Source organism: Oryx dammah, unplaced genomic scaffold (assembly GCF_014754425.2).
Source record: "Oryx dammah isolate SB20612 unplaced genomic scaffold, SCBI_Odam_1.1 HiC_scaffold_4, whole genome shotgun sequence".
Classification (NCBI taxonomy): domain Eukaryota; kingdom Metazoa; phylum Chordata; class Mammalia; order Artiodactyla; family Bovidae; genus Oryx; species Oryx dammah.
The window spans coordinates 76,616,081-76,633,131 of record NW_024070188.1 but is presented as its reverse complement, the minus strand read 5'-3'; the positions used below and the strand labels follow the sequence as shown (position 1 = coordinate 76,633,131).

Genomic DNA, 17,051 nt, shown 5'->3' with positions numbered 1-17,051 from the left:
GTAATCATTTTACTTGTTCTCGTTTTCCTGTTACTGGTAAGTGCAAGCTGTTCTTCCCATCGCTAGAATGTTCCTAATAAATAGGGAACATTTCAAACAACCAGTTTAATACCTTTCCATTAACTTTTTAAAAATCAATTTGCTCCCGAGAAAGGGTCCAGCTCCCAGAGTTACAAGCACTTGGGTGGGGAGCGGCTCATAGTTGCCCAGCCTCTGAAGTGCTGAGTAAGTGAGTTCCACCAGGGCTTTTAAGAGTGCTAATTTAGAGTTTCCTGGAATGCCTTCTCTTCTGCATGTCACCCTCTTCTTTTCTTTTCTGTCTCTCTTAATCCACTGTGATTTCACCTGTCCATGTAAATGTTCTGACCTGGTACTTTCTGCCCCCAGACTCTATCCTTCACTCCCCTCTCCTGCACACAGACATTTATTATGTTCCCTGGAAACAGGCCATGTGCATCGACCTGCTACCACATTTGATGTGCCCCAACCTGTCTTACACTCCTTACCTTGAAATCTGTAAGATGAGTTGTGTCTACTCTGGGCTTCCCTCATAGCTCAGTTGGTAAAGAATCTGCCTGCAATGCAAGAGACCCTGGTTCAGTCCCTGGGTTGGGAAGGTCCCCTGGAGAAGGGAAAGGCTACCCACTCCAGTATTCTGGCCTGGAGAATTCCATGGACTGTATAGTCCATGGGGTCACAAAGAGTTGGACACGACTGCGCGACTTTCACTTTCACTGTGTCTATTGACTGTATTTGGAATATTATATAAGCCATTTCACTTCCCATCAAGTATTCCTAAGTAATTGTTTTTTAATGTATCAGCCATTCTATAAGTGCCATTGGTATTCCAGAGTACCTCAGTATTATTGTCTCTGCAAAATGAGAAACCTTGGATTGTATATACAAAAGATTGTCTTCCTTTTTTATTTCCTGCATTAAGGTAAAAAAAAGGTAGTCATAGAAACCAGGTGGGGATGATTTTTTTCTATAGCCTCCATACATGTATTACTGATGCCACTTTGTATTTCTAACACCATTAAAATTCTGCATCCTAAAAATACATTCTCCAAGTTTCTGGTCTCTTTAGAACATCATCATCTCATCAGTTCTACCTGAATTTTACTAGTGTATTAATGTCAACTTCACAGATCCCTGACTATATAGTAGTAAGAACACTAAATTAACACTCCGATGGATAGGATTCTAGTCCTGACTCAGCTCCAACTTAATTGTGTGGCCTGGGATAAGTTAATTCACTTTTATCTGGGCCTCTGTGTTCAGCTGATTTGTTTACCAAACTGAAAGTATAAAGGGGCACAGAGGATAGTGAACCAAATCCAGAATGACAGCTGTTAAGGCCCTTGTGTCCCAGCAAATGACATGGTCAGTTTCTCCTCATCTTGGGTGTCCCTGGTGGCTCAGGTGGTAATGAATCTGCCTGCAATCCAGGAGACTCAGGTTCGATCTCTGGGTCAAGAAGATCCCCTGGAGACGGAAATGGCAGCCCACTCCAGTATTCTTGTCTGGGAAATCCCATGGACAGAGGAGCCTGGTGGACTACAGTCCATGGGGTCACAAAGAGTCGGACACGACTGTGAGACTAACGCATACACACCATGATCCTCCCTTTTGCACCCAGATTCAACCTCAAAATCTCTCTTAACACAGTCTGCACAGCAGCCACTGCAAACTAAATGGAGTCGGGAATCTATCTCCTACTTTGGAGCTAGATAATTAGTCCCTACCTCTGAAACTCTAAAACGGTTTCTACTTAGAATATTTTTTAAAGACCGTGAACATTTGAATCATTTGTAAAATGGTAGTAACTAAATAGCTGCAAGTTGTCAGGACTTTATTCTTAACTAGAACCTTAGTTTTCTTCACCAGACTTTCATTTTACCGTAATTTGATTGGGTCATCATGGTCTCCTTTGTCAAATGTAGAAAAGTGTTAGCTGCTCAGTCATATCCAACTCTTTGCAACCCCATGGACAGTAACCTGCCAGGCTTTTCTGTTGATGGAATTTTTCAGGCAGGATTTTTGGGGTAGGTTGCCATTTCCTTCTCCAGGGGATCTTCTCAACCCAGGGACAGAACCTGGGTCTCCTGCATTGCCAACATTTCTTTACCAACTGAGCCATCAGTTCAATTCAGTTGCTCAGTTGTGTCCAACTCTTTGCAACCCCATGGACTGCAGCATGCTAGGCCTCCCTGTCCATCACCAACTCCTGGAGTTTTACCAAACTCATCTCCACTGAGTTGGTGATGCCATCCAAACATCTCATCCTCTGTCGTCCCCTTCTCCTCCCGCCTTCAATCTTTTCCAGCATCCTGGTCTTTTCCAATAAGTCAGTTCTTCGCATCAGGTGGCCAAAGTATTGGTTTCAGCTTCAACACGAGTCCTTCCAATGAACACTCAGGACTGACCTCCTTTAGGATGAACTGGTTGGATCTCCCTGCAGTCCAAGGGACTCTCAAGAGTCTTCAGGGAAGCCTATTAAATGTAGAGGAGGTCCCCATTCTTAAAATGTTATCAACATAGCATATTTCCTTCATGAAGCCAGTGTGCTGAAAATTACATTTTATTGTTTCAAGATTATGTTATATGCATTTTTGACAACCTAAACATTATCTTATAAGATAGATGTTGACAATCGGGACTCACTATATCTCTCATTTTTGGTGTAGCATCCATTTCAAGAGGGGAAATGACCACATTTTAAATTTAAAAAAATCTAAAAATGAAAAATGTCATTTCTTTCAAAAGTAAGTTTTCTTTTTATGTGAGGTCCTCAAAGGCAGCTCAAATGGAAGTAATAGAGAGGGATTTAAGACGAATAGTAGCCTGGCTATGCATTGCAGTTGCCAGTGGCAGCTCATATTAAGCACTGAAAAGATAAGCTCAGCAAAATAACTTTAATCAAACAGTCTGATTAAAAAGTTGTAACCAACTTAAGCAACATTGAGCTAATAAACAAAGAGATAATTGTAAATCCTGCAACAACTGTAAGACTTATCAGAATTACAGAAAACTATGTGTGTTCTGGGGGGAAAGCAATGGCACCCCACTCCAGTACTCTTGCCTGGAAAACGCCATGGACAGAGGAGCCTGGTGGGCTGCAGTCCATGGGGTCCCAAAGAGTTGGGCACGACTGAGCGACTTCCCTTTCCCTCCTCACTTTCATGCATTGGAGAAGGAAATGGCAGCCCACTCCAGTGTTCTTGCCTGGCGAATCCCAGGGACAGGGGAGCCTGGTGGGCTGCCGTCTATGGGGTCCGCACAGAGTCGGCCGCCTGTCGGGCCCCTTAACCTCATGACCTTTGCCACGGGCGGGACTCCTCATGCTGGCTCCAGGCCACGACTGAAGCAGCTTAGCAGCAGCAGCAGCATGTGTGTTCGGATATCTGGTGATGGTGTTGTCCTTAACCATGGCTGTAATCTAGGCCTGCCACTCAACCGTCGAACACTAAGCAACTCACTTCAGTGTTCTGGGGCCTCAGCTTCCTCATTTTATAAAATAATGGCCTGGGAAAAGCTCTGCTGCTGCTGCTGCTGCTGCTGCTGCTGCTGCTAAGTCGCTTCAGTCGTGTCCGGCTCTGTGCGACCCCATAAACGGGGGCCCACTGTCCCTGGGATTCTCCAGGCAAGAACACAGGAGTGGGTTGCCATTTCCTTCTCTAATGCATCAAAGTGAAAAGCGAAAGTGAAGTCGTTCAGTCGTGCCCAACTCTTATCGACCCCGTGGACTGCAGCCTACCAGGCTCCTCCATCCATGGGATTTTCCAGGCAGGAGTACTGGAGTGGGGTGCCATTGCCTTCTCCAGGGAAAAGCTCTAAAACCCACTAAATCTATGACTTTCAAGTTCTGCTGAATGACAGTTTTTATAGTAGTAGTTACTGTTTTCTTCTCATTTCACCCTGAACTCCTTCTATTCATAGTTGCCATCTAGGAGGAAAAAGCAAAAAGCCTATTTAAAAACCAGAATTATCTAAAAATATTGTATATGTGATAGACATGTGGTCCCATGTGTGCACACAGACAGATGCCTCTTCATGCAAAATTATGTGAATTTAACAGTTTTGATGATTTAAATCAGTTTTTCCTAACAGGACTCATTTGATTGTATCTTTCTAGTTTTCTTTGTGCATACATATTATCATTCAAAAATATGCATTGAGTACTTCCTGTGAGCAAGGTAGTGGCCTAGATGTTAGGGGTATGATGGTGAACCTTAAGGAGCTTTCATTTTAGGAAGACAGACAAATCATGTCAAAGACAAGTAATTAAAAATTGTGATAAACATTATGATGGAGTGGAGGTCAAGTGATGTCATTAGGATAAGGTTAGTCCAGTAAGGTCACTCTGAGAAGGTAAAATTCAAACTGATATGAAATCTACAGGCATTGGGTCTGACCAAAAAGGTGTTGTTATACACATGATAAATGAGTAGTAGTAGTACTATTATTACCTTCAGTTCAGTTCAGTTCAGTCGCTCAGTTGTGTCCGACTCTTTGCGACCCCATGAATCGCAGCACGCCAGGCCTCCCTGTCCATCACCAACTCCCGGAGTTCACTCAAACTCACGTCCATCGAGTCGGTGATGCCATCCAGCCATCTCTTCCTCTGTCATCCCCTTCTCCTCCTGCCCCCAATCCCTCCCAGCATCAGAGTCTTTTCCAATGAGTCAACTCTTCACATGAGGTGGCCAAAGTACTGCAGTTTCAACTTTAGCATCATTCCTTCCAAAGAACACCCAGGACTGATCTCCTTCAGAATGGACTGGTTGGATCTCCTTGCAGTCCAAGGGACTCTCAAGAGTCTTCTCCAACACCACAGTTCAAAAGCATCAATTCTTTGGTGCTCAGCTTTCTTCACAGTCCAACTCTCACATCCATACATGACCACTGGAAAAACCATAGCTTTGACTAGACGGACCTTTGTTGGCAAAGTAATGTCTCTGCTTTTGAATATGCTATCTAGGTTGGTCGTAACTTTTCTTCCAAGGAGTAAGCGTCTTTTAATTTCATGGCTGCAGTCACCATCTGCCGTGATTTTGGAGCCCAGAAAAATAAAGTCTGACACTGTTTCCACTATTTCCCCATCTATTTGCCATGAAGTGGTGGGACCAGATGCCATGATCTTCATTTTCTAAATGTTGAACTTTAAGCCAACTTTTTCACTCTCCTCTTTCACTTTCATCAAGAGGCTTTTTAGTTCCTCTTCACTTTCTGCCATAAGGGTGGTGTCATCTGCGTATCTGAGGTTATTGATATTTCTCCCGGCAATCTTGATTGCAGCTTGTGTTTCTTCCAGCCCAGCGTTTTTCATGATGTACACTGCATAGAAGTTAAATAAGCAGGGTGACAATATACAGCCTTGACGTACTCCTTTTCCTATTTGGAACCAGTCTGTTGTTCCATGTCCAGTTTTAACTGTTGCTTCCTGACATATAGGTTTCTCAAGAGGCAGGTCAGGTGGTCTGGTATTCCCATCTCTTTCAGAATTTTCCACAGTTTATTGTGATCCACACAGTCAAAGGCTTTGGCATAGTCTTACATGGGGCTTAAAGTTTGTTGTTGATAAAATGCTCTATGGATACTATTACAATATGAATCACAATAATCCTTTAGCCTCTAGGACAGATGGCACCATTTTATAGCAAAACCAATTGATTCTCGAAGAAGTAAAGCAGGGACAGTAAAATTATATCTGGTAGAGAGGGAACACAAGCCCAAGATCTTCTGTTTCCAAGTGCAGCTCTTCCAACTACAGTATGCTCGTTAGTTATTCCGTTGTCTAGTATTCTATTCATGACACAACTCTGGACTTCTATGAACCCGAACTTAGAGTTTGAGACACAGTGAGAACTAGCACCTTCATCACATGTCTGAACTGTCCCTCAGAAGCAAGATAAACTTTCCCACTGTTATATGCCACCAGGAGTATGGTTACTCCACTTTATTGTACCAACGATCTTTGCGTCAATAAATGCATTCCAACGATCAGTCTTATTTGTAATGTATAATTATTTTCCATAGAAATAACCGACCCAAAGTAATATGGCTAAAAATGCGTGTGGTAAAAAGTGTATTAAAACAGATAGGAGAATCAGATAGCCTTCAAACTTACAAAATTTTACATGAGAAGACCAAAGTTAGTTAAAATTATAAAGAACATCTCCGGTAGCAGAAACTATAGTTGGTAAAAATTTAACATGAACTTACAAAGGAAAAAAATTTAATCAGTATTTTACTTAGAAAAAAATAGTAAATAAAGCAGCTTCAGTAAAACTAAAAATGAAAAAATGTGGGAAAATTAAATCATGGTATATAAAAAAAATGTTCAAGGAATTAACTTAGGAGGGTCTTTATGAGGATAAAAGACTTTCGGTGGTAATTCATCATTTTCAGTATAATTCCACCAAAACAATGTCCCAAGAATCAAAATTTTCATTGCATCTCTATTGCCAAAAGGGGAAGTCAGGCTCAAAACTTGGTGTGCTGCCTTTTGGCCATATCCACGTACTTCTCGTGAATTAGCTCCATGCATAGTATATAATTCAGTTTGACCCAGGTTTCCCCCAGTCACACAAACAAGATTTCTGTTTTCATTCTCCCCATTTTACCCCCACACTCTCGTTGAACCTTTAGCTTTCATTTCATTTTCCTCCCAGCTAGTTTGTGGAGTTGCTGCTCCTGCTCCTGCTACTGCGAAGTCTCTTCAGTCATGTCCGACTCTGTGCGACCCCATAGACGGCAGCCCACCAGGCTCCCCCATCCCTGGGATTCTCCAGGCAAGAACACTGGAGTGGGTTGCCATTTCCTTCTCCAATGCATGAAAGTGAAAAGTGAAAGTGAAGTCGCTCAGTTGTGTCCGACTCTTAACGACCCCATGGACTGCAGCCTACCAGGCTCCTCCGTCCGTGGGATTTTCCAGGCAAGAGTACTGGAGTGGGCTGCCATCGCCTTCTCCTTGTGGAGTTGCTGGTGGATAGTTTTATGTCTGTGAGCCCCATGCTTTTTTTCCTCCCTGTCTCCTCCCTGGGGCCTGGGCGGTCCCGCGTTTATTAGTTTCACTCGCCATTTCTCAACACTCCCAGCTTTTCCAGGACTGCTAAGACTGCTAGGTCAGGGCTGCCAAGTCGGTCAGGGCCGTCTTGTGCCCGGCCCCACAGGAGTAGGTTGTCTTTTAACTCTATTATTGCAACACTGCTTTGCTCCCTTTCTCTGTGGCTCAGTGGTAAAGAATCTGTCTGCAATTCAGGAGATGCAGGAAACATGGGTTTGATCCCTGAGGCGGGAGATCCCCTGGAGCAGGAAATGGCAACCCACTCCAGTATTCTTGCCTGAAAAATCCTACAGTCCAAAGGATCGCACAGTGCGGGGCTCGACTGCGCACACATGGTTCCTTCACCCCCTAAACGGGAGTCTGGGAAGACTAAGAAAAGAATTTGCATTACTGAGAATAGCGGTTGTCTTAGTGCTGCTCAACTTTCTTGTCCAAGTCTGTACAGGAAATTCCCTGGTGCCTTAGGCACTGGACCCCAGATGAGATGGCACTACTCAGAGGTGAATCCTAGGGGGCCTAGGCTCAGGCCCATGCTGGGATCCACCCGCACTAATTTGTATTATAGATGTTCCACAGTCGAAGCACAAAGATGCCACAAGATGAAACTATAGATTGTCATACTCACGAGGGTTATCCTTGTTATTTGACCTCTCTACACGTCTTTTGACTGACAGACAACCTTTTCAAACAAACCACCAGATATTAAGGTAAATATTTTATTTTTTAAATGGAAATAGCAAATGTGTTTTTGTTACAGATTACTGAATGTTGAATGGTACTTTCTCTATGATATTTCACTACTGGTTTTAGTTTGAAAATAAAATTTAAATCATACAATGAAGACTCTACATTTAATAATTCAAATTATTTTGCTTTCTGTCTTAAGATAATGAATATCATTCCAGCAACTGATAAACTGTTATCAGTTTATCATATGTTAAATATATAAGTTAGGGAACATATGTGTTAAATAGCATATATTCAGTATGCTATTATTTATGAAATAAAGACCTCTTTTATCTCTTTATCACTAATCTAGTATTCCTTTCTCCAATGAAACAAAAAGTACACAAGTTTGAAAGTAAAAGTACCATCTGCAAAAAATAGAAGAATATGTTTGTTAAGATTCACTTTATCATAATACCACATTTCAGAACAAGACCTATCAGTTTAAACTTCAATGTCAACATTTTCCTGTTGAGCAAGAGACACAAATGTTTTTTAATAAGAAGTTTAGCTAAAAATTCTGTATTTTTTTACTTTGTACTTGATGATGACCCTTGTGGCAATAACACAGAGAATAAAACTTGACCCATTTCCAGAACATTTTTTCTTTAGAATCTAGAGAGAATAACACATAGTTCGGCCAAGAAATGTTTGCTTTTGTCTTTGTATAACTTAGTCTAGCAAAACCACAGAAATTTAGTCTGGATCACCACTTCCTGATATATCTTCCCCTGCTAGCTGTCATCCTGGGGTGTTTCTATGAACTCAACTCCACATGGGCTATAAAGTTTAGGAATCCGGGAACACCAGAGAGGATGTGAGTGCTTCTCTCACTGGGACCGTCTCAGATCCCAGGCTTATACAAAGCATGGGTGGAAAATGAAGCCAGAACCAAAAAAGCTTTTGCAAGATGCTCGTGACAAAACCTTAGCTATAAATATGAAGGGTTTGTTTAGAAGTACATCACGAAACGGGTAACTGAGGATCACCATGCCTTAGTCTTTGTTCAACAGTGAGAACGTCAGACACCAATCAGACTCAGAGGTGTTTTGCCTCTTGGAGGGCTTTTTTCTTTCGTTTCAGTAAAGAGCTTAGTTCTGTTCCCCACAGCATGCCTTTATTGCTATTTAATCCTCCCCATTCCTTTTCCAACTTACCCTACCAGTTCCAACACGATTAGCATTCAGGGAGAAATAACAAAAACAAAAAACGGAATCACTTGCAGAATTTAATTTCTAAAAATTTCTTTACACTTTTCAAATAACACTGTATGGCTACTTTAATGGGTGCTCTGAGTTCCTACTGACATTTCTCCTTTCAAAGACTGCATTTCAAAAAAATTGTTCTTCTAATCTTTAGTACAGAGTCATTTGGATGTATTCCTAGGGAAGGACTGTAGCGTGTTCTATGTGAACAGGTCTATAGTTGTAAGACCTGAAGAGTACGTGCTCTGGTTCTGCTTGCTCAGCTCTTCCACCTTCCTGGTGTCCTCCTGATGTGACTTGTTGGGACGTGAAACTGTCAGGTATCAGTATGTAATTTACATGTTGTTTTGACAGAGAACTACTCTCTGCTAGATTTTTATCTTGTTCAATGAAGAGAGTCAGCCCAGCATAATAGGAGGAGGTAACTTTTTATTCTGGTTAGAGGCTTCCCAGGTGGCTCAGACCATAAAGAATCTGCCCGCAGTTCAGGAAACCCAGGAGAAGAAGATCAGGAAGGTCCCCTGGAGAAGGGAATGGCAACCCACTCCAGTATTCTTGTCTGGAGAATTCTATGGACAGAGGAGCCTGGTGGACTACAGTCCATGGGGTCACAAAGAGTTGGACACAACCGAGCGACTAACACACACACACACACACACACTCGCGAGTGCAACTTTGAATTCTAGCTAGGGGACTCTCTAGCACTGCAACAATGAGAGAAATTGTCAAAAACTCCTGAATGAATGCATAGAAGAGGTACATCCAAGAAAGCCAAGATATCTGAACTCAAATTTTGGTTTAAAAGTTGGTTTTTGTTTAATTCAGTTTTTGAAGGAGAAAAGTATGCGGGGTTATGAAAGCTTTGAAAACATAACCTCATGATTTTTAGATTTACTCTTTAATGTCTGAAATGTCATGCGTGTGTAGTTACTTGACTGAGATCTTTTGAAAAAATACTATTTAATGTATCTGCTCTCATTTCTTTTTAGGTCAGTCTCGATTCTCGAGTTAGAGAGGTGATCAATAGAAATCTGTTGGATCCTAATCCTCACATGTATGAAGATGCCCAACTCCAGATATATACCTTAATGCACAGAGATTCTTTCCCCAGGTTTTTGAACTCTCAAATTTATAAGTCATTTGTTGAAAGTACTGCCAGCTCTACTTCTGAATCTTAATTTTTATTAAAGAAAGTCATTTTGGAGGGCTGCGATGAGAAATAAAAGTAGTTACGTAACACCTGAAACTGAGTTCCTGGAGAACTACGGTTTAGCATTCCTCAGGCTACTGTGAAAATACAACCATATGGTCTTTGTCTCCATTTTTATCAAGGTTTATCTGTGGTTACTTTGGAGAAAATACCACATAAAACAATGAATTGCCAAATTATGTTTATTTTGTTGAACACACATTCATTCTACTTGCAAGCAAACTGTATTTGTAGTCCTATGAACAGTCTCCTAGTGTACCCAGAGACTGCATGTGCCAAGTAAACCTGCTTCATTTGCCATATAGTTGTCGCAACACTTAAATCCAAATGGCATAACTTATATCTGTATTTAAGGACTTTTGTGCAATATGGTCTTATAGAAATAATTGCCCAAAAGTTGGCTGTGGTTTGCATTTTTAAATATAATCTAAGACAGAAAAAGCCAATTTTAAAATTGTAACTCTGATAGTCAACATGCTATATGCTGTGTTCAGTACACTAATTTTGAAGCCAATATTTCTGTACATGAAAAAAGAGCTATTTATCTCTGTTTGTTGGAAAATCCTCATGGGGAATTCCTCTGGTTGTTCACTGCCAAAACTGTGGCATTTTCATTACAGAAGAGTTTGCTATGTAAAAAATAATATATACATATATATATGAGGAAAAAAGAAAAAAGCACAAAACAATTTGAAGATATTCTATCTCAATGACAAATCAGAGTGATATTGTTTTTAGTTGTAATACAAGAAAATGAATCTATGTATATATCAGATGTCCAATACTGTAATTAATTTATTAAAGACTGGCTCTCCAGTTCTAAAATGGTTGCATAAGTATGTACTTTAGCAAGAAAAAAAAAAGCTTGATAACTTAGTTTTGGAATATAAAGAAAAGATTTAATAACGGAATGCCTATATGTAGCATCTTAAAACTTTGGATGAATAGCATCTGGACTGTGGCATATTTTCGTTGAAAGTGAAATCCAGTAAAAGCTAAGGTTTTTAACGAAGAAAAGTTTTATAGGGGTTCTTTAGAAGATAATTCTCTACTTCAGACCTTAACTGTTTTCATGTAGTATCTTAAAAATAACTTATTTAAAATATGTTAAAACCAAACTATTAATTCTCATCCCTAATTGAAAGGCAGAACAGTGCTCAAATGTTTTAGCTGCCATATTATTTTTTTATAAGTACCACTAAATCTTTTAAGACAAAAAATACTTGCCTGACCTTGGCATGTACTTTTGACATTCAAGGAAACAGTATCCTATCCTGCACACACAACAACAGTGTCATATTTATATCAAAGTGTTACATTTGAATATTAATATCCCCTGGAGGCTATTTTTTTAATCTTAAACTTAATAAGTATAATATTGAGTAACCTAAAATGAAAGTTTTAAAAATATTTATATCCACTAAGAATACTGGCCTTATATTAAGGATGATATTAAAATTATAAGTTTCCTTTGTCATTTTTTAACTACCTCTCATTTTTTTAATTTATTAAACTTTTTTTTAAGAAAAACAAGTTTGGGGTTTTCTTTTTAAAATTTACTTTACTTGAAAGGTTGGCATCGTAATTTTCTTTTTCCATAAAGTTAAACATTTCAAGAATTTTTTTATGTGAATTTGATTTTCTAATTTGTATAGCATTCAGGAGATATGATTAAAAGGGCTATAATCTATTCCCTATGCAAATATTTTAACTGTTGCAGTGTTTGACAAAATGGGATTTAAAAAAAAAATGTTTGCAGAGTAGAAAACAAAGCATTCTGTTTACACTGGCGTTGCTGACTATCCTACCGTATTCAGCACTTTTAAATACATTCTTTATGAAAATGTAGTTAAAATATAAGATAGAAAATATTTATAATAAACATTTCTTTTAACAAATGCCTGTTTTTGTCTGAAAGTGTTAGTGTTAAGACATGCTTTATCCATGTCAATTAAATATTTACTGTTTGAATAATAGTTTTCAGTAACATAGTGGGAAAAGAGAGCTATGAAGATGTTTACAAAAAGTCATATTTTTTTCCTAACAAGTGAAGAAAAACCTAAAAGAATCATCACTTCTATCGTGAAGTTTATTGTTCCTAAATTATTTAATTTTTTTCTTGATTAGAGTTTGTTATGCTACAATGATGTATACACATATATGTTGTAATATCATATTTGTTCCTGTGTTTGAGGCACAATGTATGGTATATACATGACTAGAAAATATGTAATATACTAAGATACACCGCATGAATCAAATTTTTTAAGTGTAGACTTTATATTCTTGTTGTTACTATATATGATGGTGACCTGCTAGTCATAAGTTATCTTTATAAGATACTTTGGACTATTAGATGAATTGTCTGTTTGACAATACTTTTAATATTTTACCAAATGTAAAAGATAGGGCCCTTATAAAGAGTCCTAATCTCTAACCCGGGGCATTTGTAGAATACAGATTTTGAAGCTGATATACCCTTTTGAAACCTGATTAGAAAAGTGTTGAGAATGAGTTTAGGGTAGATTTACACTTCAAATATTGATAACCACACTATGTGAGGACTTCTGTGCTAAATTCCTATTTTCAGGGGGAGGGGAGAGCATCTCTTTTAATTTCAAAATGTTTTAAGTGTATCTAACAGTATGTCTATGTATCTGCAACTCTACCAATTTTTAAAGTATGGTGTAATTCTTTCTGTTTTAATTACAGAGCTATAATAAACAAACAAACAAAAATAGCCCTCAACTGGTGTCTATGCTACCATTCTAAGAGCACAATATTTGTTTTGGTAGAGTTTGATCTTTTCTAGAGAGTAAGTTCCTCCCTGAGGAAAAATTAGCACTTTAGAAGGTACACTTTATGTTTTACATTACCAAGATATCTTTGTATACTGTTAGAATCTGCTAATGTACACAGAAAGAGGTTAATGCTCTTTAAATAATGCCTAAGTTCAGATGTGTCTATAATGGAAAGAAAAGTAGAGGATATAGGTCATATATAAATATACATCTATATTTATATAAATTGGAGAGATTTGTTCAGAGATGCATTTTGAACTTAGATCACATTAAAAATGAATGGATGATGCTTCTTTACTTTGAATAATTGTTACTACGTTACCCAAAGGTAATACAGATATCCCAACAGTGTTATAGGGCAGCTCTAAGCGCAGTAGGTGCACTGGCAAAAGAACAATAGCAAAACACAATTTTGATATCAACACTATGAAGTGCAAAAGTTAAAGCCGTAATGTGGTCACTTTTTTTAGTCTTAAAATATGTACATAAGATGACCAGTTGATATTTGGTCATGGTGCATGGGGTGTTTATTAGTATCCTTTCATGCTGCCTAGGTTGTTAGTGTGGAATGAAATGTGTATCATGTATTCACCTGAGAGTTCAGTTTTGCAAAAGGACTATAGAAATAGGTAAGTAGTATTTATTTATTAGGGGCAAAAATACACTTTCACCCCATTAAGTGGATTTAAAATAATACCTGAGTCTTATTTTTGAATGTATCCTTTTTTTCTATATACTTTTAACTTATATTGAAAAAATATGTCATATTGAAGTTGTAACAAACTACATTTACAAAATGGCAATATACCAGATGCTTTGAGGAAGAAGTATGCAAGGAAGAAATTTAAAATACAGTCAGAAAATAGAAAATAAGCCACCTAAAAAGCCTATGGATAGAGCCCTATCAAACACAAGCTTTGAAAACTTTGCGTTAGATGGCAAATTATTTTGAAAAGTGGGAAAGATATTCCTAGAATTGTTTTTTTACCTGTATTTATACTGACAGTTTATGACCTTAGTTTTCAAAGTATAACTTGCAAACACTTTGTATGCCCTTTTCAGTTTTTTTTTTTAATCTCTGACCACTATAAAATGTTTGTTCTTCTGAGAAAACAATCTGTAAAAAGTTTAGTTGTTCCTTACTTGCTACAACTGCAAATATTTACCAGTGAAACTGATATCAAAAACTTGTTTCAGATCTTCCTTGCAGCACTCTTAGTAGTAACACACAACAGTCCACAGAGGAATATATTTTCTTTCCAAATACCAGGCTTTGATTATAAATTTGACTTCCAGTTATACTTCTATCTCATGTGACTTTGGGCAAATCATTTATCCTCTCTGAAACTGTTTCTTTCTCTTCAAATGAAGAATATAAAAATTTATAGGATTGCCATGAGAATGAATTAAACATGGAAAGAGTGAACTGTTACATATTATTAATCAAAGTTCTCTAGCTCAGTAATTCCCATTTCAAGAATGTATGCATTAAGTGCCTTCAATGCACTTGCCCAGATTTTTTTGAAACTGTACTTTAAAAATCTGATTGAATTATTCATTCAAAAAATACAATCAAGCTCATTTTAAGACAGAAGAATATATGAATATGTTATTGCTTTGTTCAATAATGTGATTCAAAATCACTGCTCTCAGTTCACCAACGTCACATTCAATCTACAAACAAGAAATATGTTTCTTTCAATGACACACACACAGATATATTTAGATGTGTGTATGCAGATGTGTGTGTGTGTACAATATTGTAGGTTTAAATCAAAGATTAAGAGAAATCATTTGAAAATTTAAATTCCACAGGAAATAAACATTCCCAAGCATAGGAAGAATTTTTCAGTTAATTTGCCAAGTAAATATGTAGGAGTTAGAGCTAAAACCCAAGTTAAAAAAGACAGCCAGTAGAAAACATTGACACTGCCATGGAATAGAAAGCATGCTTTTTACTATTAAGGTAGTATGATTTTTAAAATAAGTTTATCATGAAAGTAAGAGAATAAAAGGTAGTTGTGTGTTCATAAAAATTTTTATTAAACTTTTTATTTTAGAATAGTTTTAGATTTACAGAAAAATTGAAAAGATAGTACAGATAGGATCCATACATGTCACGCCCATGAAACATTTGTCACAATAAATGAACCAATACATGCATGTTCAGTCGCAAAGTCCCATCCAACTCTTTGCAACCCCAAAGACTGTAGCCCACCACTCCTCTGTCCATGGGATTTTTTTCAGGCAAGACTATTGGAGTAGATTGCCATTTCCTTCTCCAGTGAACCAATATCAATGTATTATTAAGTCCACACTTTATTCAGATTCCTTTGTTGTTGTTCAGTTGCTCAGTCATGTCCAACTCTTTGAGACACCTTGGACTGCAGCATGCCAGGCTTCCCTGTCCTTCTTTGCTTTTCATATTTTTTTTTTCTCCTGTTCCAGGATTCTGTTCAAGATACGGTATTATATTTAGTCATCATGTTACCCTCTTAGCTATGATATTTTCTCAAACTTCTCTTGTTTTTGATAACTTTGGCAGTACTAGGGAGTTACAGGCCTAGTGTTTTGTAAGATGTCCCTCAACTAGAATTTTTCTGATCATTTTCCCAGATTAAACAGGTGTTATCAGATTTTGGAGGAAAGACCACAGAAGCGCCATTCATATCACACCATATCAAAGGTACATACCATCATCAACATGACTTATTGTTGATGTTGAACTTCATCGTCTGACTGAGGTAGTGTCTGTTAGATTTTCCCACTGTAAAGTGATACATTTTTTAAGAGGGTATTTTGGAGGTAAATTTACTGGACATTTACACTGAGATAATACTCCAAGCAGATTCCTCCACACTGCTATTAGTTTCCACTAAATGACTGCTAACAAACACTATCAAGAAAATATAATGAACTGGAAATTGATATAGGAAAGTAAAACTCCAAAACAGTGTTGTTGAATATTCACTTAATGGGGGTGAAAGTGAATTTCTTCTCTTGAATTACGTGTATAATTACCTTAATCCTCTAAGTCTCTTGGGTAGTGAAGATTTTAGTCTTGCTGTCTTAAAAGGTAATCTCAATTGATGGTCATTGTGGTGAGTACTTTTCTATATTGCCTTTCACTGAACAATGAACACCGAATACTGGAATAATGTAAAAGACTTGATTTTTTCTGTCTTGCTTTAACCTATTTGTCATAAATACAATGTTTCTTGTATATGATTTTAAGATGTTTGCTAAATATTAAAAATAATTTCAATGTGTTTGATTCTTGTAAAATTTATCATATTGAACATGTGTAAATTTTTGCTACTATGTTCATTGTACTTAATAATCTATATCCATATTTTGGAATTGATCAATATTTATTAATGGACCATAAAGAAGTTTTGAATGCATGAATATAACTTGAGATACCATGCTTGGTTATTTTGAAGTGCCAAAATAACTGTAGGTACTTATAAATTGAATAGATAATCCAGATTATTTTTCCTCTAACTTAAGTTGTTTTGGGTTTTTATTCCTCCTTCCTTGAATCTATTTTATTATTTTTACCAATGTACAAGAAGACTTCCTGAAAATGCTAGAATTTTCAACATATAATAGAAGTTGAGCATGACAATAATGTAAGAAAATTCAGAAATCTCAAACAGTATATATCTTTGACTTTTCAAAGTAAATCAAACTAAAGCTGTTTTCATTTGACTACACTGTGGACACCCATGGACATTACTGTAAAACACATGCATTACACACTGACTTTTTAAAAATGTTTTGAATTAATAAAGAATTCACCCATGTATCCTTAGACAAGTCACTGTTTCCTCATTGGTGTCACACTACAGGAGTAAAGGTACACATTTATATTACTTAAATTGCTTACACATCTGAGGGAAAATAATTTCTGGTTGGATTCTTTACATTATTTTACACGGTTATTGCTTATTACATTTTTGCAACTTTTATAAGTAATGAAGTATGTCCATGAAATGACTTGTTTTGAAAATTCAGCTGAGAGATTGGAGTCAAGTAGC

At 37.5% G+C, this 17,051-nt stretch overlaps 1 protein-coding gene across 1 annotated transcript in view; it reads left to right on the top strand.

Annotated features, from left to right (window-relative positions):
- Positions 1–16,830, top strand: part of RGS17 (regulator of G protein signaling 17) — a 39,829-nt gene extending 22,999 nt beyond the window's left edge. Inside the window, exon 4 of the mRNA XM_040238721.1 lies at positions 9,990–16,830. Within this exon, the coding sequence (XP_040094655.1) occupies positions 9,990–10,178 (189 nt within the window). The 3' untranslated portion in view covers positions 10,179–16,830. The remainder of the gene's footprint in view (positions 1–9,989) is intronic.
- The last annotated feature ends 221 nt before the right edge of the window (positions 16,831–17,051 follow it).